The sequence below is a fragment of the Somniosus microcephalus genome, chromosome 4 (assembly GCF_052327205.1).
Source record: "Somniosus microcephalus isolate GS21.2 chromosome 4, FLI_Smic_1.0, whole genome shotgun sequence".
NCBI classification, from domain to species: Eukaryota; Metazoa; Chordata; class Chondrichthyes; order Squaliformes; family Somniosidae; genus Somniosus; species Somniosus microcephalus.
The window spans coordinates 78,757,725-78,780,326 of record NC_140990.1 but is presented as its reverse complement, the minus strand read 5'-3'; the positions used below and the strand labels follow the sequence as shown (position 1 = coordinate 78,780,326).

The 22,602-nt window shown below is 50.5% G+C and overlaps 1 protein-coding gene across 1 annotated transcript in view; it reads left to right on the top strand.

The window, feature by feature from the left end:
* The window catches only part of LOC147119311 (uncharacterized), a 186,106-nt gene that overhangs the window by 128,841 nt on the left and 34,663 nt on the right, over nucleotides 1-22,602 (top strand). The window contains exon 5 of the mRNA XM_085984070.1: nucleotides 13,646-14,187. Within this exon, the coding sequence (XP_085840196.1) occupies nucleotides 13,646-14,187 (542 nt within the window). The remainder of the gene's footprint in view (nucleotides 1-13,645; nucleotides 14,188-22,602) is intronic.

Below are 22,602 nucleotides of genomic sequence, written 5' to 3'. Positions count from 1 at the left end.
GGAGTTTCTCGGCATTCTCCTCACAGCACACACGCCCACCCAGCTTTGTGCCGTCTGCAAACTTGGAGATATTACATCTAGTTCCCTCGTCTAGATCATTAATATATATTGTGACGAGCTGGGGTCCTAGGACCAATCCCTGTGGTACCCCACTAATCACTGCCTGCAACTCGGAAAAAGACCCGTTTGTTCCAACTCTTTGCTTCCTGTCTGCTAACCAGTTCTCTATCCAAGTCAGTACCTTGCCCCCAATCCCATGTGCCTTAACTTTACATGCTAATCTCTTATGCGGGACCTTATCGAAAGCTTTCTGAAAGACCAAATACACATCCTCAAAAAATTCCAGATTAGTCAAGCACGAGTTGAGGTCGATGATCAGCCATGATCTTATTGAAGGCTTGTGGGGCCCAATGGCCCACTCCTGCTCCTATTTCTTATGTTCTTAACCCCACAGTCACTGACACCAATCTCCTCCTGTCTGATATAAACCAACCCCACAGTCACTAACACCAATCTCCTCCTGTCTGATATAAACCAGCCCCACAGTTACAGACACCAATCTCCTCCTCTCTGATATAAACCAGCCCCACAGTCACTGATACCAATCTCCTCCTGTCTGATATAAACCAGCCCCAGTCACTGACACCAATCTCCTCCTGTCTGATATAAACCGGCCCCAGTCACTGACACCAATCTCCTCCTGTCTGATATAAACCAGCCCCACAGTCACTGACACCAATCTCCTCCTGTCTGATATAAACCGACCCCACAGTCACTGACACCAATCTCCTCCTGTCTGATATAAACCAACCCCACAGTCACTGACACCAATCTCCTCCTGTCTGATAAAAACCAACCCCACAGTCACTGACACCAATCTCCTCCTGTCTGATATAAACCGACCCCACAGTCACTGACAACAATCTCCTCCTGTCTGATATAAACCAGCCCCAGTCAGTGACACCAATCTCCTCCTGTCTGATATAAACCAACCTCACAGTCACTGACACCAATCTCCTCCTGTCTGATAAAAACCAACCCCACAGTCACTGACACCAATCTCCTCTTGTCTGATATAATCCAGCCCCACAGTCACTGACACCAATCTCCTCCTGTCTGATAAACACCAACCCACAGTCACTGACACCAATCTCCTCCTGTCTGATATACCAACCCCACAGTCACTGACACCAATCTCCTCCTGTCTGATATAAACCAACCGCACAGTCACTGACACCAATCTCCTCCTGTCTGACCTAAACTGACCCCACAGTCACTGACACCAATCACCTCCTGTCTGATATAAACCAACCCTACAGTCACTGACACCAATCTCCAGTGTATGTCAGACTGAAGTTGTTTACAATCCTCATGAGCCTTTACGCTATTCCTAGTTGAGTTCGAGATCTCCAATGAAACACTCCACACACCTTAATCCCCCTGAGCACAGGCTTTATTATTTTAACATGTAGATTCTACAGTGATACAACTCCTATGCTAAATCAGTGCAAAATATTTACATGGGAGATTCTACAAAGGAATATTTATTGTAATATTTACATTATAGTTATATAGTAAGACTCATAATCTAACAAGCTGTGTCCATGAACTCAGACTTTGATCATTGCCAAGCCTGAGAGGCACGAAAGGATGTTCGACTCTTTTAAATGGCCAATTAGCATGACATTGTCATCAATCGATGTCACATTACCGAGAGGGCCCCCTTTTTAAAGGGGCACAAACAATCAACTCCAAATTATAATTAAATCAGATCCGAATACTGTTGCTGATGTTGACAATTGACTCCAGTCCCTCCGGTGCCCACCGGTCACGGAAGGCGTCCAGCGTCCCGGCGGACACCGCGTGCTCCCTCTCCAGGGACAGCCCGAAGGATGTTCCACCTTGGCTGTAGCCGTCAGCTTTCTTCTTCCCGGGGTGCTCTCTGACCTGAGCTGCAAACTGTTCCTGTATTTAAAGCCCAATCAGGTACAGCCCATGTGACCCTGGTTACCTCGGCCAATCAAACCATTGAGCTGAAAGACATTCATCAAAGAAAGCATTCCATTGGATGGCTGTTTAGGGTTCATCGAGTAACCGCTTCCTGTTCATTGGAGCTACGAGGAATCTGCGAGTCAGAACAATGTCAGAGTTTGCTTTTACTGGGACATTTCAAGAAACAAATGGCCTTCACGGTTCGGCTCAGTCCACACAGGCAGAGTTCTCAGCTCTGCTGGTTCTGTCCACACGAGGTCTGTTTCAGCTTAAAAGGAATAATTAGAGCCTGTTCTGTCTGAGGTGATTACAAGCTAATAGTTCACTAGACACGGGTCTTTAATACAAAGTATACTCATATTAAACATGTATGTACATAAAACTAGGAAGACTTTACTTTTATGACTCTATTTCATATTAAATCTGATCTTCTAATAAAACCCAGCTTTCTTACCGTCCACTCCTGGAGGCCCCACTCCCTGAGCCTACAACCTTCAGCAGGGTCAGTGGTGGAGTTCCACAGCGGGAGTGATCCCAGAGTAACTGTCGGGATCGCATCCCCGTGGATGTTCCGGGTCGTGTATTTTTAGTTATCCTGGTGTCTAACACACACATCAATAAAACAGGGAATTCCTGGAAACACGCTGCAGGTCCTTCTTTATCTGGAGATCAAATGTCTGTTGTATAATTGTACCAGCAGTTAACAGGCTCCTGTGAACTCCTCCGTCTGCTATTTTAATGTAGGCTTTAACCAATTTATTTTAAATGGGTTTATATGAAATGGGTTAATGCCTGCCTTAAAATGGTAGACTCAGGACTGTCACACAATCATGTTAAATCTTCGTGGAATAATTACCTGTGATTTTTAGACTAGAAACTTAAACCTGCCGTGTCACTTTCAGTCAGGAGCAGATCGCAGTTTTACACCAATCTCTGATTTGACAGCACGTTTCCAGCGTTCACCGTTGTTCTTCCTGACTCTTGTAAAGGAGCCTTCTGTTCCATGCCTAGGAGCTCTGAACCATGGAAGGGAGCGGCTGGGACACATTTCTTACACGCCTCAAGATGAACTCACATGGGGACTTTGCTGTCAGTGAAGAGAGACGAGAAAGACCAAAGTGCCGTTTGCCCCTCTCAGTGTGGCCCTGAAGGACTGTGTCCAGGCTGAAGTTCTGTTCCCGCCGTACGATCCTCCCCCAGATTGTCCTTTCTGAGCTCCAGCCAGGTGATGCTAAACACTCAGGTGGGAAAGAAGAAAATCTACAACAATGTGTTTAAAACAAAGCTGATTATTTGACATTTATAAAAGAAAGACTTGCATTTCTATAGCGCCTTTCACGACCTCAGGACATCCCAAAGCACTTACAGGCAATGAAGTACTTTTGAAGTAGAGTCACTGTTGTAATGTGGCAGCCAATTTGCATACAACAAGCTCCCACAAACAGCAACATGATAATGACCAGGTAATCTTATTTTTTTTGTTATGTTGATTGAAGGATAAATATTGATCAGGACACCGGGGATAACTCCCCTGCTCTTCTTCGAAATAGTGCCATGGGATATTTTACATCCACCTGAGAGTGCAGACGGGGCCTCAGTTTAATGTCTCCAGAATATTATCCAGAATATTAAATTCCAGCCCAGTTATAGGGGTTATTAACATCAGCAGAAACAAAACCCAACTGTCAGAATGAACACGGTTCAGTCCTGGATGTGATTAACAGCAGCAATAACAGCAGAATCCAACCTCTGCAGTCACATGTGAACTCGCTGGTGTCTCAGCAGGTTGGATGAATCAGTGAATCTCTTCCCACACACAGAGCAGGTGAACGGCCTCTCCCCAGTGTGAACATGCTGGTGTTTCAGTAGTTGGGATGAATGGGCGAATCCTTTCCCACACATGGAGCAGGTGAACGGCCTCTCCCCAGTGTGAACTCGCTGGTGTGTCAGCAGATCCTTTTGGCTTTTAAAGCACTTCTCACAGTCAGAACATTTAAAAGGTCTCTCATCAGTGTGAACAAGCTGGTGTTTAGTAAGCTGGGATGACTGAGTGAATCCCTTCCCACACACGGAGCAGGTGAACGCCCTCTCCCCAGTACGGGTGCGCTGGTGTACAGTGAGGTCAGATGTTCGCCTGAACCCAGTCCTACAGCGAGAGCACCTGAACGGTCTCTCGTCAGTGTGAACACGTTGATGACACGTCAGTTCCCTGGAACTTTTATAGCACTTCGCACAGTCCGGGCATTTAAAAGGTCTCTTGTCAGTGTGAACTCGCCGGTGTTTCAGCAGGGCAGAGGAATGAGTGCATCCCTTCCCACACTCGGGGCAGGTGAACAGTGTCTCCCCGGTGTGATGGCGTCAATGAATTTCCAGCTCAAACGGGTAACTGAATCCTTTCCCACAGTCTCCACATTTACACGGTTTCTCCCCAGTGTGACTGCGCTTGTGTCTCGACAGGCCAGATGATCGACTGAAGCCTCGTCCACATTGAGAACACGTGTACGGTTTCTCCCCGCTGTGAACGGTGCTTTTTGCTTCCATGCTCAAATCTGATGATATTCAGGTCCCAATGAATCAAGTGACTCTGTCAGATCTTGATGTGATGTTTTGTTTGAGATTCCCGTATTCAAATCCTCCCCTTCTAATACGTGTAAAATTAATTTAAAACAGGAAAAAGGGAGCGTGAGAGAGAACACACAAAAACACAAAGGCAAGCTGTGAAATTGAGCTCAATGAATCTGGTCATTTGTGGGGTCGGCACCAGAAAAAAGTGAGCATGAAAGCTGCCGGATTGTCGTAAAATCCCAACTGGTTCACTGATGTCCTTCAGGGAAGGGAACCTGCCACCTGGTCTGGGCCTACACACGACTCTGGCCTCTATGGGAGGAGAGAGAGAGAGAGGTGGGAGTGGGAGTGGTCAAAGGAGAGAGACTTTATACATCTGCAGCTCGAGAACAACTTTGACAAAAACTCCCAAACCTGCAACCTCCAGCTCGTAGAAGGACAAGGGAAGCAGGTATATGGGAACACAATCACCACCAAGTTCCCCTCCAAGTCACTCACCATCCTGACTTGGACAAATATCACCGTTCGTTGCTGAGTCAAAATCTGGTAACACCTGGCATTGTGGGAGTACCTTCACCACACGGACTGCAGCGGTTCAAGAAGAAGGCCCACCATCACCTTCTCAATGGGACACTGGGGATTGGCAATATATGCTGGCCTTGCTAGTGATGCCCATATCCCAAGAATTCATTTTTAAAATCTGCATGTAAAACGGATTAAAAGCCTTTACAGAAATAACTGTTCCTGAAACAATACTCTTTTACACTGTGTGAACAGTGTCTGCTTAGCAACCTAATCTCCCCCAGAATCCACCTCCCTTGACAGTCTCACGTTGGAAATTGTTGGGTCCTCCTGGGCTCAGAAGTACTGGGTGTTAAACCCAGCAGCTTCTCCTCCATCTCCACTCCAGCTCAAACTGAAGCAACAAAAAGACCTACACAGGCGGCCAAGAACCGACTTCCGTCAGCCTGCAATAAAACTCTTCCCGACAGCCTCTGACTAATGGCGGCCGCAGCACCCACAATTCCCCGCGCCCCAGAAACCGCTCTGATTCTGATTGAGTTTTTTGATGAGGTAACAGAGAGGGTTGATGAGGGCAATGCGCTTAATGTGGTATACATGGATTTCCAAAAGGCGTTTGACAAAGTGCCACATAATAGGCTTGCCAGCAAAGTTGAAGCCCATGGAATAAAAGGGACAGTGGCAGCATGGATACGAAATTGGCTAAGTGACAGAAAACAGAGAGTAGCGGTGAACGGTTGTGTTTCGGACTGGAGGAAGGTACACAGTGGTGTTCCCCAGGTGTCGGTACTAGGACCACTGCTTTACTTGATATATATTAATGATGACTTAGACTTGGGTGTACAGGACACAATTTCAAAATTTGCAGATGACACAAAACTTGGAAGTATAGTGAACAGTGAGGAGGATAGTGATAGACTTCAAGAGGACATAGACAGGCTGGTGGAATGGGCGGACACGTGGCAGATAAAATTTAACGCAGAAAAGTGCGAAGTGGTACATTTTGGTAGGAAGAACGAGGAGAGGCAATATAAACTAAAGGGTACAATTCTAAAGTGGGTGCATGAACAGAGAGACCTGGGGGTATGTGTGCACAAATCGTTGAAGGTGGCAAGGCAGGTTGAGAAAGCGGTTAAAAAAGCATACGGGATCCTGGGCTTTATAAATCGAGGCATAGAGTCCAAAAGCAAGGAAGTTATGATGAACCTTTATAAAACACTGGTTCGGCCTCAACTGGAGTATTGTGTCCAATTCTGGGCACCGCACTTTATGAAAGATGTGAAGGCCTTAGAGATGGTGCAGAAAAGATTGACAAGAATGGTTCCAGTGATAAGGGATGAGGGACTTCAGTTACGTGGATAGACTGGAGAAGCTGGGGTTGTTCTCCTTAGAGCAGAGAAGGTTGGGAGGAGATTTGATGGAGGTGTTCAAAATCATGAGGGGTCTAGACAGAGTAGATAGAGAGAAACTGTTCCCATTGGCGGAAGGGTCGAGAACCAGAGGACACAGATTTAAGGGGATTGGCAGAAGAACCAAAGGCAACATGAGGAAAAACTTTTTTACGCAGCGAGTGGTTAGGATCTGGAATGCACTGCCTGAAAGAGTGGTGGAGGCAGATTCAATCACGGCTTTCCAAAGGGAATTGGATAAGTGTCTGAAGTAAAGAAATGTGCAGGGTTACAGGGAAAGGGCGGGGAGTGGGACTAGCTGAAGTGATCTTGCAGAGAACCGGCACGGGCTCGACGGGCCGAATGGCCTCCTTCTGTGCTGTAACCATTCTATGATTCTATAAAATATTAGAAAGTTTGTTCCGCAGAAGCACGGGGTTTATCTGCTTTTATTGATGAATTTAAAAAGTCTCTATTAAAACCTGAGCCAGTGTGTTGTGAGACAAAGAGCCTTGTGTCCAATAAGGGGAATAAAGGCCCACAGCCTCCCCTGGCCCCGGGCCCTGAACAAGAGACTGGAGAAACTCGCTGCCCTGCGGATCAGACAATCAGCCGGCGCTAGTCCCGCCCCTCGGGCTCCCCGATTGCTTGGAGGACCCGCCGCCGGCTCGCTCCTCCAGACCCGCCCCGCTCGCTCCCGATTGGTCGGAAGCTCCCGTCAATCAGGCCGTGGGCCCGGGTCACGTGTCCCCGAGGAGATCACATCTCCCGTCCAACTGACGCCGCTCGATCCGGAGCCTCGCGGACTCTGAGGTTTTTCTATTTCTCTTTATTCTCTCCCGAACCATCCTTCCCCCCACTCCGCGCGATTCTCCACCCAATCGGAGCGGAGAAAACTCACTTTCCGTCACCGATCGCGACTGTGTAACCGACACCAAGGCCTTTCCCGGAATGCCCCGCGCCGACTCCGTCCGACAGGATCCGAATGCGCAGGCGCAGCTCCGAGTGGGGGAGTGGGGTTGGTCTCCTCTGGGCATGCGCAGTTATTACCCTTGCTGACCGGGAGGGGACGCCGTCCCGCGTACGCATGCGCGGACTCTCGTCTGTCAATCAACCAACAGCCAGAAGAGGTCGCTGGTGAGGCCAGTGAAGAAAGAAAGATTTGCATTTATATAGCGCCTTTCACCACCACCGGAGATCCCAAAGCGCTTTACAGTCAATGAAGTACTTTTGAAGTGTAGTCACTGTTGTAATGTAGGAAACGCGGAAGTCAATAATCGCACAGCAAGCTCCCACAAACAGCAATGTGATAATGACCAGATAATCGATCTTTTTGTTATGTTAATTGAGCGATACACATTGGCTAGGACAATGGGGATAACTCCCCTGCTCTTTCCCACATTATAACAGTGACTACACTCCAAAAGTACCTCGTTGGTTGTAAAGCACTTCAAGACGTCTGCTGGTCATGAAAGCACTGTATAAATGCAAGCCTATCTTTCTCGAAATAGTGTCATGGCATCTTTTACATCCACCTGAGAGAGCAGACAGGGCCTCAGTTTAACGTCTCATCCGAAAGACGGCACCTCCGACAATGCAGCACTCCCTCAGCACTGCACTGGAGTGTCAGCCTAGATTTCTATGTTCAAGTTTCTGGAGTGGAACTTGAACCCACAACTTTCTGACTCAGAGGTGAGAGTGCTACCAACTAAGTCACTGGCTGACAGTAAAGAACAAGCAGTTCTGACGAAAGGTCATTGACCTGAAACGTTAACTCTGTTTCTCTCTCCACAGATGCTGCCTGACCTGCTGAGTATTTCCAGCATTTTCTGTTTTTATTAAAGAAACGAGTGAGTGATTGCTGACAGGAAGAATGTTGGGTCGTCCTGCGCATGCACACCTCCCTGGCGGCTGAGGTGAAACACTGACTCGCCCCCACCTGAGCCGCGCATATGTACCAGATGTTGCGGCTCCGCATGCGCACCCGGTGTTCCAACCGCGGGGTTTTGTGCGCTGAGCATGTGCGTGCAGACCGATTGTGGAGCAGGAGGGAGAGCGCGGTGGCCATGAGCACATGCGCAGGACTCAGAGTCAACAGAGCGCTTTCTGGAGCGCTGGGGCTTGTGGGTATTACAGCCGCCATTACTGCTGATCCTTTCAACCAACCTGTGCAGCAGCTGGAGCCTGAAAATCAGCTTCACTGTCCCTTGGTTCGGAAAGAGGAAAATTAAACAACAGTTTGCCTCTGATCCTTTTCTGATCTCAATTTACAGGGTTATAGAAGTGGAGCAGTTACAGGCGGGAAGCTCAGACCAAGCATCACGTCAAGATCTGACAGAGTTGCTCGATTCATCCGGACCTGAATATCATCGGCCTTTGCACATTGAAGGAGAAAGCAGCGATCGCAGCGATGACAAACCGCACACGTGTTCGGTGTGTGGACGCGGATTCAGCCGATCGCCTGACCTGGCGAGACACATGCACCGTCACACCGGGGAGAAACTGGGTAAAGTTGGGGACAGCGGGAAGGGATTCAGTTCCCCATCTGCATTGGAAGTTTAACAGCGCAGTCGCACCAGGGACAGTCCGTTCACCTGCTCCGTGTGTGGAAAGGGATTTGTTTGTTCATCCCACCTGCAAACGCACCAGCGAGTTCATAGAGTCATAGAGTAATACAGCACGGATAGAGGCCCTTCGGCCCATCGTGTCCGCGCCGGCCATCAAGCCCTGTCTAATCTAATCCCATATTCCAGCATTTGGCCCGTAGCCTTGTATGCTATGGCATTTCAAGTGCTCATCCAAATGCTTCTTAAATGTTGTGAGGGTTTCTGCCTCCACAACCCTTTCAGGCAGTGAGTTCCAGACTCCAACCACCCTCTGGGTGAAAAAGTTCTTTCTCAAATCCCCTCTAAACCTCCCGCCCTTTACCTTGAATCTATGCCCCCTAGTTGTTGACCCCTCTACTAAGGGAAAAAGCTCCTCAGCATCCATCCTATCTATGCCCCTCATAATTTTGTACACCTCAATCATGTCCCCCCTCAGCCTCCTCTGCTCCAAGGAAAACAAACCCAATCTGCCCAGTCTCTCTTCATAGCTGAAGCGCTCCAGCCCTGGTAACATCCTGGTGAACCTCCTCTGCATCCTCTCTAATGCGATCACATCCTTCCTGTAGTGTGGCGACCAGAACTGCACACAGTATTCCAGCTGTGGCCTAACCAGTGTTTTATACAGCTCCATCATAACCTCCTTGCTCTTATATTCAATGCCTCAGCTAATGAAGGCAAGTATCCCATATGCCTTTTTTACCACCTTATCCACCTGTTCCGCCGCCTTCAGGGATCTGTGTACTTGCACACCCAGATCCCTCTGACCCTCCGTCTTGCCTAGGGTCTTTCCATTCATTGTGTATTCCCTTGCCTTGTTAGTCCCCCCAAAGTGCATCACCTCGCACTTTTCCGGGTTAAATTCCATTTGCCACTGTTCTGCCCATCTGACCAACCCATCTATATCATCCTGCAGACTGAGGCTACCCTCCTCGCTATTTACCACCCTACCAATTTTTGTATCATCCACGAACTTACTGATCATACCCTTTACATTCATATCCAAGTCATTAATGTAGACCACAAACAGCAAAGGACCCAGCACCGATCCCTGTGGTACCCCACTGGCCACAGGCTTCCAGTCACAAAAACAACCTTCGACCATCACCCTCTGCCTTCTGCCACTAAGCCAGTTTTGTATCCAATGTGCCAAGGCACCCTGGATTCCATGGGCTCTTACCTTCTTGACCAGTCTCCTGTGCAGGACTTTATCGAAGTCCTTACTGAAATCCATGTATACCACATCCACTGCGTTACCCTCATCCACACACCTAGTCACCCCCTCAAAAAATTCAATCAAATTAGTCAGACATGATCTTCCCTTGACAAAGCCATGTTGACTATCCCTGATTAATCCTTGCCTCTCCAAGTGGAGACAAATTTTGTCCCTCAGGATTTTTTCCAATAATTTTCCTACCACTGATGTTAGGCTCACTGGCCTGTAGTTCCCCGGTTTTTCCCTACTACCCTTCTTGAATAATGGTACTACATTAGCGGTTCTCCAGTCCTCTGGCACATCCCCTGTGGCCAGAGAGGTCCTGAATATATGTGTTAGAGCCCCCGCAATCTCCTCCTTTGCCTCACACAGCAGCCTGGGATACATTTCATCCAGGCCTGGGGATTTATCCATTTTTAGGCCAGCTAAAACCGCCAATACCTCCTCCCTCTCGATGTTAATATGTTCGAGCATATCACAGTCCCCCCGCCCTATTTCTATGTCTACATCGTCCTTCTCCATAGTGAAAACAGATGCAAAAAATTCATTTAGAACCCCTCCTACATCTTCCGGCTCCACACACAGATTGCCACTTTTGTCCCTAATGGGCCCTATTTTTTCCCTAGTTATCCTCTTACCCTTAATATACTTATAAAACATCTTCGGATTTTCCTTTATTTTGCTCGCCAGTGTTATTTCATGGCCCCTCCTTGATCTCCTAATTTCTTTTTTAAGTATCCCCCTGCACTTTTTGTACTCCTCTAGGGCTTCCTCCGTCTTTAGCCTTTTGTATCTACCAAAAGCCCTCCTTTTTTTCCTAATCCATTCTCGTATATCCCCTGACATCCACGGTTCCCTGTGGTTTTTGGAACCACTCTTGACCTTTACGGGAACATGTTGCCATTGTATGATCTCAATCTCCCTTCTGAAAGCCTCCCATTGCTCCGATGAGGATTTTCCTACAAGTAGCTGATCCCAGTCCATTTTGGCCAGATCCTGCCTTATCCTATTAAAATCGGCCTTCCCCCAATTTAGAACCTTTATTTCCGGCCCATCCCTGTCCTTTTCCATGACCACCTTAAATCTTACCATATTATGGTCACTATCACCAAAGTGCTCACCTACTAGCACTTTTTCCACTTGGCCGGCCACATTCCCTAGAATTAGGTCCAGTACCGCTCCCTTTCTTGTAGGACTTTCTACATGCTGGCTCAAAAAGCTCTCCTGGATGCACTTTAAGAATTCTACACCCTCTGAGCCTTTCACACTCTGACTATCCCAGTTAATATTGGGGAAGTTGAAATCCCCCATTATTATTACCCTATTATTTGCACATTTCTCTGAGATTTGCCTACATATCTGTTCCTCTATCTCCCCCTGACTGTTTGGAGGCCTATAGTACACTCCCAGCAAAGTGCTTGCCCCCTTTTTGTTTTTAAGCTCCACCCATATGGCCTCATTAGAGGACCCTGCTAATATATCATCCCTCCTTACTGCAGTAATTGACTCCTTAATTAATATTGCGACACCCCCTCCTCTTATACCTCCCCCTCTGTCTCGCCTGAAGATTCTGTACCCCGGAATATTGAGCTGCCAGTCTTGCCCCTCCCTCAACCATGTCTCCGTGATAGCAACAATATCATACTCCCATGTGTTTATCAACACCTTCAGTTCATCCACCTTATTTGCAAGACTCCTTGCATTAAAATAGATGCCATCCAGCCTTGCCCTTATATATTTGCCCTGTCTACCAAGCTGACTTGTTTTTTTCTCTATAATTGGCAGCACATCCCCCCCTATTTCAGCTCCCCTCTGTATCCCATCCCCCTGCCAAGTTAGTTTAAGCCCCCCCCAACAGTGCTAGCAAACCTCCCCGCAAGGATATTTGTCCCGCTCTGGTTCAGGTGCAACCCGTCCGACTTGTACAAGTCCCACCTTTCCCAGAAGCAGGCCCAGTGATCCAGGAAAGTAAAACCCTCCCCCCTACACCAACTCTTTAGCCACGCATTCATCTGCTCTATCCTCCCATTCCTATACTTACTAGCACGTGGCACTGGGAGTAATCCAGAGATTACAACCTTTGAGGTCCTGCTCTTTAATCTGTTACCTAGCTCCCTAAATTCTTGATGCAGGACCTCATCCCTCTTTTTACCTATGTCGTTGGTACCAATGTGGACCACGACCACTGGCTGTTCACCCTCCCCCTCCAGAATGCCCTGCAGCCGTTCAGTGACATCCTTGACCCTGGCACCAGGGAGGCAACAAACCATCCTGGATTCACGTCTACGGCCACAGAAACGCCTATCTGTTCCCCTTACTATAGAATCCCCTACCACTATTGCTCTCCCACTCTTTTTCCCCCCTTCCTGGGCAGCAGGAGCACCCCCAGTGCCAGGAAGTTGGCTGCTGCTGCCTTCCCCTGGTGAGTCATCCCCCTCAACAGCATCCAAAGCGGTATACTTGTTTGAAAGGGGGATGTCCGCAGGGATTCCCTGCACTACCTGCCTGCCTTTGTTGCTCCGCCTGATGGTCACCCACTGTGCTGCCCTACCCTGAGGCGTGAACAACTCGCTAAACGTGCTATCCACGAGCCTCTCAGCATCGCGCAGTGTGTGAACTCGCTGGTGTACCAGCTTTAAAAGCCCCGGGCATCTGAAGCAACACCAGCAAGTTCACACTGGGGAGAGACCGTTTCAGTGTCCTAACTGTGGGAAGAGCTTTAAAAGCCTCGGGAAGCTGAAGCGACACCAGCTTGTTCACACCGATGAGAAACCATTTCAGTGTCCTAACTGTGGGAAGAGCTTTAAAAGCCCCGGGCATCTGAAGGGACACCAGCGAGTTCACACTGATGAGAGACCATTTCAGTGTCCTAACTGTGGGAAGAGCTTTAAAGGCCCCCAGTATCTGAAGGAACACCAGCGAGCTCACACTGATGAGAGACCATTTCAGTGTCCTAACTGTGGGAAGAGCTTTAAAAGCCCCCAGGAACTGAAGGAACACCAGCGAGCTCACACTGATGAGAGACCATTTCAGTGTCCTAACTGTGGTAAGAGCTTTAAAAGCTCCGGGGATCTGAAGGGGCACCAGCTTGTTCACACTGATGAGAGGCCATTTAACTGTCCTAACTGTGGGAAGAGCTTTAAAAGCTCCGGGGATCTGAAGCAGCACCAGCTTGTTCACACTGATGAGAGGCCGTTTAACTGCCCTGACTGTGGTAAGAGCTTTAAAAGCTCTGGAGAGCTGAAGGGGCACCAGCTTGTTCACACTAACGAGAGACCCTTTAAATGTTCTGAGTGTGGGAAGAGTTTTAAAAGCCCCCGGGAGCTCAAGCAACACCAGCGAGTTCACACTGGGGAGAGGCCGTTCATCTGCTCTGAATGTGGGAAGGGATTCACTGAATCATCCACCCTGCAGACACACCAGCGAGTTCACACTGACGAGAGACCCTTTAAATGTTCTGACTGTGGGAAGAGATTTAAAAGCTCCCGGGAGCTGAAGAGACACCAACACCTACACACTGGGGAGAGGCCGTTCACCTGCTCCGTGTGTGGGAAGAGATTCACTGATTCATCCAACCTGCTGGCACATCAGCGAGTTCACACTGGAGAGAGACCATTCACCTGCTCCGTGTGTGGGAAGGAATTCACTCAGTCATCCACCCTGCTGGTACACCAGCGAGTTCACACTGTTGAGAGACCGTTTAACTGTTCTGACTGTGAGAAGAGCTTTAAAAGCCTCGGGGATCTGGTGCGACACCAGTTTGTTCACACTGATGAGAGACCATTTAAATGTTCTGACTGTGGGAAGAGCTTTAAAAGCGCCAGGGAACTGAAGCATCACCAGCTTGTTCACACTGATGAGAGACTCTTTAAATGTTCTGACTGTGGGAACAGCTTTAAAAGTTTGAAGAGCCTTAAGGGACACCAGCGTGTTCACACTGATCATCGAATCTAACAGCACAGAAGGAGGTGATTCGGCCCATCGTGTCTGTGCCGGCTCTTTGAAAGAGCTGTCCAATTTAGTCCCAAACCCCAGCTTTATCCCCAGAACTCTGCAAATTAGTCCTCTTCAAGTACATGTCCAATTACCGTTTGAAAGTTCCTGTGGAACCTGATTCCTGCATCCTTTCAGATGGTGCGTTCCAGATCTTAACAACCCTCTGTGTGAAAACAATTCTCCTCATTTCCCTCTAGTTCTTTTTGCAACTATTTTAAATCTGTGACCTTTGGTTACCGACCCACTTGCCAGATTGAACAGTTTCTCCCTACTTGCTCGATCAAAACCCCTCATCATTTTGAACACCTCTATTATGTCTCCTCTTAACCTTCTCTGCTCTAAGGGGAACAATCCCAGCTTCTCCAATCTCTCCACATAACTGAAGTCCCTCATCCATGGTACCATCCTGGTCAACCTCCTCTGTACCCTCTCCAAGGTCTTGACATCCTTCCTAAAGTGTGGTGCCCAGAATTGTACACAAGACTCCAGCTGAGGCCAAAACCCTGCAGCTGTACAAAACCCTGGTTAGACCACACCTGGAGCACTGTGAGCAGCTCTGGGCACCACACCTTAGGAAGGATATATTGGCCTTGGAGGGAGTGCAGCGTAGGTTTACCAGAATGATACCCGGACTTCAAGGGTTAAGTTACAGGGAGAGATTATATAAATTAGGGTTGTATTCCCTGGAATTTAGAAGGTTAAGGTGTGATCTGATCGAGGTTTTCAGGATATTAAGGGGAACAGATAGGGTAGATAGAGAGAAACTATTTCCGCTGGTTGGGGATTCTAGGACTGGGGACATAGTCTAAAAATTAGAGCCAGACCTTTCAGGAGTGAAATTAGGAAACACTTCTACACACAAAGGGTGGTAGAAGTTTGGAACTCTCTTCCGCAAACGGCAATTGATGCGAGATCAATTGTTAATTTTAAATCTGAGATTGATAGGTTTTTGTTACCCAAAGGTATTAAGGGATTTGGGCCAAAGGCAGGTGTATGGAGTTAGGTCGCAGAACTGCCATGATCTCATTGAATGGTGGAACAGGCTCGAGGGGCTGAATGGCCTCCTCCTGCCCTATGTTCCTAACTAGTGATTTGTAAAGGTTTAGTGTAACTTCCTTGTTTTTGTATTCAATGGCCCTATTTACAAAGCCAAGTATCCCATACGCTTTCTGAACTGCCTCACCAACTTGCCGTGGCACTTTCAAAGATTTGTGAATATGGACCCCCAGGTCCCTCTGCTCTTGCACCCCCTCAAAATAGTCCCATTTAGATTATACGGCCTCTCCCTGTTGTTTCTCCCAAAGTGCATCACTTCACACTTATCCTCATTTAATTTCATCTGCCTTGTGTCTGCTCATTTCACAGTCTGTCTCTGTCCTCCTGAAGTCTGCTACTACTATGCTCACTATTTACTATGTTGCCAAGTTTTGTATCATCCGTAAACTTCAAACTTGTACACCTGTACCCAAGTCCAGGTCAGTTATATATAACAAGAAAAGCAATGGTCCTAATCCCGACCCCTGGGGAACCCACTGCATACTTCCCTCCAGTCAGAAAAACATCCCTCAGCACTGCTCACTGCCTCCTCTCCCTTAGCCAATTATATACCCAAATTACCATCAGCCCTTTAATTCCCTGTGCTTCTATTTTCCGAGTAAGTCTCTTGTGTGGTACTTTATCAAATGCCTTTAGAAAGTCCATATATACAACATCTACTGCACTACCTTCATCAACCCTCTGTTACTTCATCAAAGAACTCAATCAGGTTAGTCAGATACGATTTACCTTTAACAAATCCATACTGGCTGCCCCTTATTAACCCATGCTTCTCCAAGTGAGAATTAATTTTGTCCTTGACAATAGTCTCTAGTCGTTCACCCACACTGACATTAGACTGATTGGCCTGTAGTTACCAGGTTTATCTCTCCCCTTTTTTAAACAGGGTGTAACATTTGTAATCCTCCAGTCCTCTGGCACCACTCCCATATATCTGAGGGAGATTGAAAGATTGTGGTCAGAACTTCTGCTATCTCCACCGTAGCTTCCCTCAGCAATCTAGGATGCATCCCATCTGGACCGGGTTACTTGTTAACTTTGAGTGATGACAACCTATTTAGCACCTCCTTTCTATCCATTTTTATCCAATTTCTCTACTCCCCCCTCCTCTACTGTGACATTAACTTCATCCTCTTCTTTTGTGAAGACAGATGCTAAGTACTCATTCAGTACCTCAACCACGCCCTCTGCCTCCGTATGATGAGTTCCTATTTGGTCCCTAATCAGCCCCACCATTCCTTTAACTATCCTTTTACTTTTCATATGTTTATAGAAGATTTTTGGGTTCTCTTTTATGTTACCTGCTAATCTTTTCTCATATTATCTCTTTGCCCTTATATCCTGTTTCATTTCCCCCGCACTCTCTGTATTCTCCTGGTTTTTGACTGTATTCTGTACCTGACATTTGTTGTAAACCTCCTTTCTCTGTTTTATTCTAACCTCGATATCCTTTCTCATCCAGGGAGCTCCAGCTTTGGATGCCCCATCTTTCCTCCTTATGGGAATATGCTTGGTTTGTACCTGAACTATCTCAGCCTTGAAGGCCTGCCATTGGTCAGTCACTGTTTTCCTGGACAATCTTTGTTTCCAGTCCACCTGTGCTCGATCCCTTCTCACATCACTGAAATTGGCTCTCTTCCAGCTGGGTATTTTCACCGTTGATTTTTCTTTGTCCCTTTCCATAACTACTTTAAACCTAATGATATTGTGATCACTGTTAACCAGATCTCTCCTGCCCCAGAACCGATGAGAGACCCTTTAAATGTTCTGACTGTGTAAAGAGGTTTCAGAGTTCATCCAACCTGCTGAGTTACCAGCGAGTACACACAGATCCTCAAAGACAGGAAGATGTTTTAGAAAGGCTAGCGGCACTAAAAGTTCGCAGCCATCTCAGAGTAGTGTCCCTTTAATTACAATCTCGCAGAACAAGGAGAATCTCTGTCCCTTTAACTACCACAAATCCGTGTGTGGAGGAGAGGGGAGATACAGTCTGTCCCAGTAACTGTCACAGAACAGAATTAGCGACCCTCCCCCACTCCCTGCTTTTCCTCAAGTGTCTCATCCTTAAAATCTCATCCTTGTTTTCAAATCCCTCCGTGGCCTCTTCCAGCCCTTACAACCCCCCGAGATATCTGCGCTCCTCTAATTCCGGCCTCTTGAGCATCCCTGATTTTAATCGCTCCACCATTGGCGGCCGTGCCTTCAGTTGCCTTGGCCCTAAGCTCTGGAATTCCTTCCCTAAACCTCTCCGTCTCTCTACCTCTCTCTCCCTCTTTAAGATGCTCCTTAAAACCTACCTCTTTGACCAAGCTTTTGGTCGTCGGCCCAAATATCTCCTTATGTGGCTCGGTGTCAAATTTTTGTTTTATAACGATCCTGCGAAGAGCCTTGGGACGTTTTACTACATTAAAGGCGCTTTATAAATACAAGTGGTTGTTGTTGTTTCCTGAAACTAATAACAAATTCCCCAGAGGGAAAAAAACTTGTCCTTTTACTCCCAAATATTAGAAAGTTTGTTCCACAGAAGCACGAGGTTTATCTGCTTTTATTGATGAATTTAAAAAGTCTCTATTAAAACCTGAGCCAGTGTGTTGTGAGACAAAGAGCCTTGTGTCCAGTAAGGGGAATAAAGGCCCACAGCCTCCCCTGGCCCCGGGCCCTGAACAAGAGACTGGAGAAACTCGCTGCCCTGCGGATCAGTCAATCAGCCGGCGCTAGTCCCGCCCCTCGGGCTCCCCGATTGCTTGGAGGACCCGCGGATGGCTCGCTCCTCCAGCCCTGCCCTGCTCGCTCCCTATTGGTCGGAATCTCCCGTCAATCAGGCTGTGGACCATGGTCACGTGTCCATGTGGGCGGTGACGTCACTGAGGCCGCAGGCCCCGGTCACGTGTCGCTGAGGAAGTCTGACTCGCACCACTAGGCTGAATCCGCACCGTTCGCTTCCTGGGACCCTCGGACTCCCAGGTTAGTGTTTACCGTCATTTATTTCCCCGTCACTCTCCGCTCGTCCGTCTAGCTGAGAAAACTCGCTTTCCGCCGGTAATTCCGACCGTTACCCAGTGTTTCGCCCTGCGCATGCGCACTAGCAGCTGGTCCGGGGACTCTGACCGGAGCATGCGCACCAGCAGCTGGCCCTGGGCCCCTGAGCATGCGCACTAGCAGCTGGTCCTGGGACTCTGCTTCCCTCTGAGCATGCGCACAAGCAGCTGGTCCTGGCACTCTGCCCCTGAGCATGCGCACTAGCAGCTGGTCCTGGAACTCTACCCCTGAGCATGCCCACTAGCAGCTGGTCCTGGGACTCGACCCCTGAGCATGCCCACTAGCAGCTGGTCCTGGGACTCTGCTGCCCCTGAGCATGCCCACTAGCAGCTGGTCCTGGGACTCTGCTGCCCCTGAGCATGCGCACTAGCAGCTGGTCCTGGGACTCTGCTGTCCCTGAGCATGCCCACTAGTAGCTGGTTCTGGGACTTTATCCCTGAGCATGCGCACTAGCAGCTGGTCCTGGGACCCTGCCCCTGAGCATGCCCACTAGCAGCTGGTCCTGGGACTCTGCCCCTGAGCATGCGCACTAGCAGCTGGTTCTGGGACTCTGGGCCCCTGAGCATGCCCACTAGCAGCTGGTTCTGGGAGTCTGCTGCTCCTGAGCATGCCCACCAGCAGCTGGTCCTGGGACTCTGCTGCTCCTGAGCATGCCCACTAGCAGCTGGTTCTGAGAATCTGCTGCTCCTGAGCATGCCCACTAGCAGCTGGTTCTGGGACTCTGCTTCCCCTGAACATGCCCACTAGCAGCTGGTCCTGCGACTCTGCCCCTGAGCATGCCCACTAGCAGCTGGTTCTGGGACTCTGCCCCTGAGCATGCCCACTAGCAGCTGGTTCTGGGACTCTGCCCCTGAGCATGCGCACTAGCAGCTGGTCCTAGGACTCTGGGCCCCTGAGCATGCGCACAAGAAGCTGGTCCTGGGACTCTGCTTCCCCTGAACATGCCCACTAGCAGCTGGTCCTGGGACTCTGCCCCTGAGCATGCCCACTAGCAGCTGGTCCTGGGACTCTGTCCCTGAGCATGCGCACTAGCAGCTGGTCCTGGGACTCTGTCCCTGAGCATGCGCACTAGCAGCTGGTCCTGGGACTCTGTCCCTGAGCATGCGCACTAGCAGCTGGTCCTGTGGCTCTGCCCCTGAGCATGCCCACCATCAGCTGGTCCTGGGACTCTGCCCCTAAGCATGCCCATTAGCGGCTGGTCCTGGGATTCTGCTGCCCCTGAGCATGTGCACTAGCAGCTGGTTCTGGGACTCTGCTTCCCCTGAACATGCACCCAAGCAGCTGGTCCTGGGACTCTGCTTCCCCTGAGCATGCCCACTAGCAGCTGGTTCTGGGACTCTGCTTCCCCTGAGCATGCCCACTAGCAGCTGGTCCTGGGACTCTGCTTCCCCTGAGCATGCCCACTAGCAGCTGATTCTGGGACTCTGCATCCCCTGAGCATGCCCACTAGCAGCTGGTCCTGGGACTCTGCTACTCCTGAGCATGCCCACTAGCAGCTGGTCCTGGGACCCTGCTTCCCCTGAGCATGCCCACTAGCAGCTGGTCCTGGGACCCTGCTTCCCCTGAGCATGCCCACTAGCAGCTGGTTCTGGGACTCTGCTGCCCCCTGAGCATGCGCACTAGCAGCTGGTCCTGTGGCTCTGCCCCTGAGCATGCCCACCATCAGCTGGTCCTGGGACCCTGCTTCCCCTGAGCATGCCCACTAGCAGCTGGTCCTGAGACTCTGCTTCCCCTGAGCATGCGCACTAGCAGCTGGTCCTGGGACTCTGCCCCTGAGCATGCCCAATAGCAGCTGGTCCTGGGACTCTGCTTCCCCTGAGCATGCCCACAAGCATCTGGTCCTGGGACTCTGCCCCTGAGCATGCCCACTAGCAGCTGGTCCTGGGACTCTGCTTCCCCTGAGCATGCGCACTAGCAGCTGGTTCTGGGAATCTGCCCCTGAGCATGCCCAGTAGCAGCTGGTTCTGGGAGTCTGCTGCTCCTGAGCATGCCCACCAGCAGCTGGTCCTGGGACTCTGCTGCTCCTGAGCATGCCCACTAGCAGCTGGTTCTGAGAATCTGCTGCTCCTGAGCATGCCCACTAGCAGCTGGTTCTGGGACTCTGCTTCCCCTGAACATGCCCACTAGCAGCTGGTCCTGCGACTCTTCCCCTGAGCATGCCCACTAGCAGCTGGTTCTGGGACTCTGCCCCTGAGCATGCCCACTAGCAGCTGGTTCTGGGACTCTGCCCCTGAGCATGCGCACTAGCAGCTGGTCCTAGGACTCTGGGCCCCTGAGCATGCGCACAAGAAGCTGGTCCTGGGACTCTGCTTCCCCTGAACATGCCCACTAGCAGCTGGTCCTGGGACTCTGCCCCTGAGCATGCCCACTAGCAGCTGGTCCTGGGACTCTGTCCCTGAGCATGCGCACTAGCAGCTGGTCCTGGGACTCTGTCCCTGAGCATGCGCACTAGCAGCTGGTCCTGGGACTCTGTCCCTGAGCATGCGCACTAGCAGCTGGTCCTGGGACTCTGTCCCTGAGCATGCGCACTAGCAGCTGGTCCTGTGGCTCTGCCCCTGAGCATGCCCACCATCAGCTGGTCCTGGGACTCTGCCCCTAAGCATGCCCATTAGCGGCTGGTCCTGGGATTCTGCTGCCCCTGAGCATGTGCACTAGCAGCTGGTTCTGGGACTCTGCTTCCCCTGAACATGCACCCAAGCAGCTGGTCCTGGGACTCTGCTTCCCCTGAGCATGCCCACTAGCAGCTGGTTCTGGGACTCTGCTTCCCCTGAGCATGCCCACTAGCAGCTGGTCCTGGGACTCTGCTTCCCCTGAGCATGCCCACTAGCAGCTGATTCTGGGACTCTGCATCCCCTGAGCATGCCCACTAGCAGCTGGTCCTGGGACTCTGCTACTCCTGAGCATGCCCACTAGCAGCTGGTCCTGGGACCCTGCTTCCCCTGAGCATGCCCACTAGCAGCTGGTCCTGGGACCCTGCTTCCCCTGAGCATGCCCACTAGCAGCTGGTTCTGGGACTCTGCTGCCCCCTGAGCATGCGCACTAGCAGCTGGTCCTGTGGCTCTGCCCCTGAGCATGCCCACCATCAGCTGGTCCTGGGACCCTGCTTCCCCTGAGCATGCCCACTAGCAGCTGGTCCTGAGACTCTGCTTCCCCTGAGCATGCGCACTAGCAGCTGGTCCTGGGACTCTGCCCCTGAGCATGCCCAATAGCAGCTGGTCCTGGGACTCTGCTTCCCCTGAGCATGCCCACAAGCATCTGGTCCTGGGACTCTGCCCCTGAGCATGCCCACTAGCAGCTGGTCCTGGGACTCTGCTTCCCCTGAGCATGCGCACTAGCAGCTGGTTCTGGGAATCTGCCCCTGAGCATGCCCAGTAGCAGCTGGTTCTGGGACTCTGCCCCTGAGCATGCGAACTAGCAGCTGGTCCTGGGACTCTACCCCTGAACATGCCCACTAGCAGCTGGTCCTGGGACTCTGCTTCCCCTGAGCATGCGCACTAGCAGCTGGTCCTGGGACTCTGCCCCTGAGCATGCGCACTAGCAGCTGGTCCTGGGACTCTGCCCTGAGCATGCCCACTAGAAGCTGGTCCTGGGACTCTGCTTCCCCTGAGCATGCGCACTAGCAGCTGGTCCTGGGACTCTGTCCCTGAGCATGCGCACTAGCAGCTGGTCCTGGGACTCTGTCCCTGAGCATGCGCACAAGCAGCTGGTCCTGGGACTCTGTCCCTGAGCATGCGCACTAGCAGCTGGTCCTGGGACTCTGCCCCTGAGCATGCCCACTAGAAGCTGGTCCTGGGACTCTGCTTCCCCTGAGCATGCCCACTAGCAGCTGGTCCTGGGACTCTGCCCCTGAGCATGCGCACTAGCAGCTGGTCCTGAGACTCTGCGACCCCTGAGCATGCGCACTAGCAGCTGGTCCTGTGGCTCTGCCCCTGAGCATGCCCACCATCAGCTGGTCCTGGGACTCTGCCCCTAAGCATGCCCATTAGCGGCTGGTCCTGGGATTCTGCTGCCCCTGAGCATGTGCACTAGCAGCTGGTTCTGGGACTCTGCTTCCCCTGAACATGCACCCTAGCAGCTGGTCCTGGGACTCTGCTTCCCCTGAGCATGCCCACTAGCAGCTGGTCCTAGGACTCTGGGCCCCTGAGCATGCCCACTAGCAGCTGGTTCTGGGACTCTGCTGCTCCTGAGCATGCCCACTAGCAGCTGGTCCTGTGGCTCTGCCCCT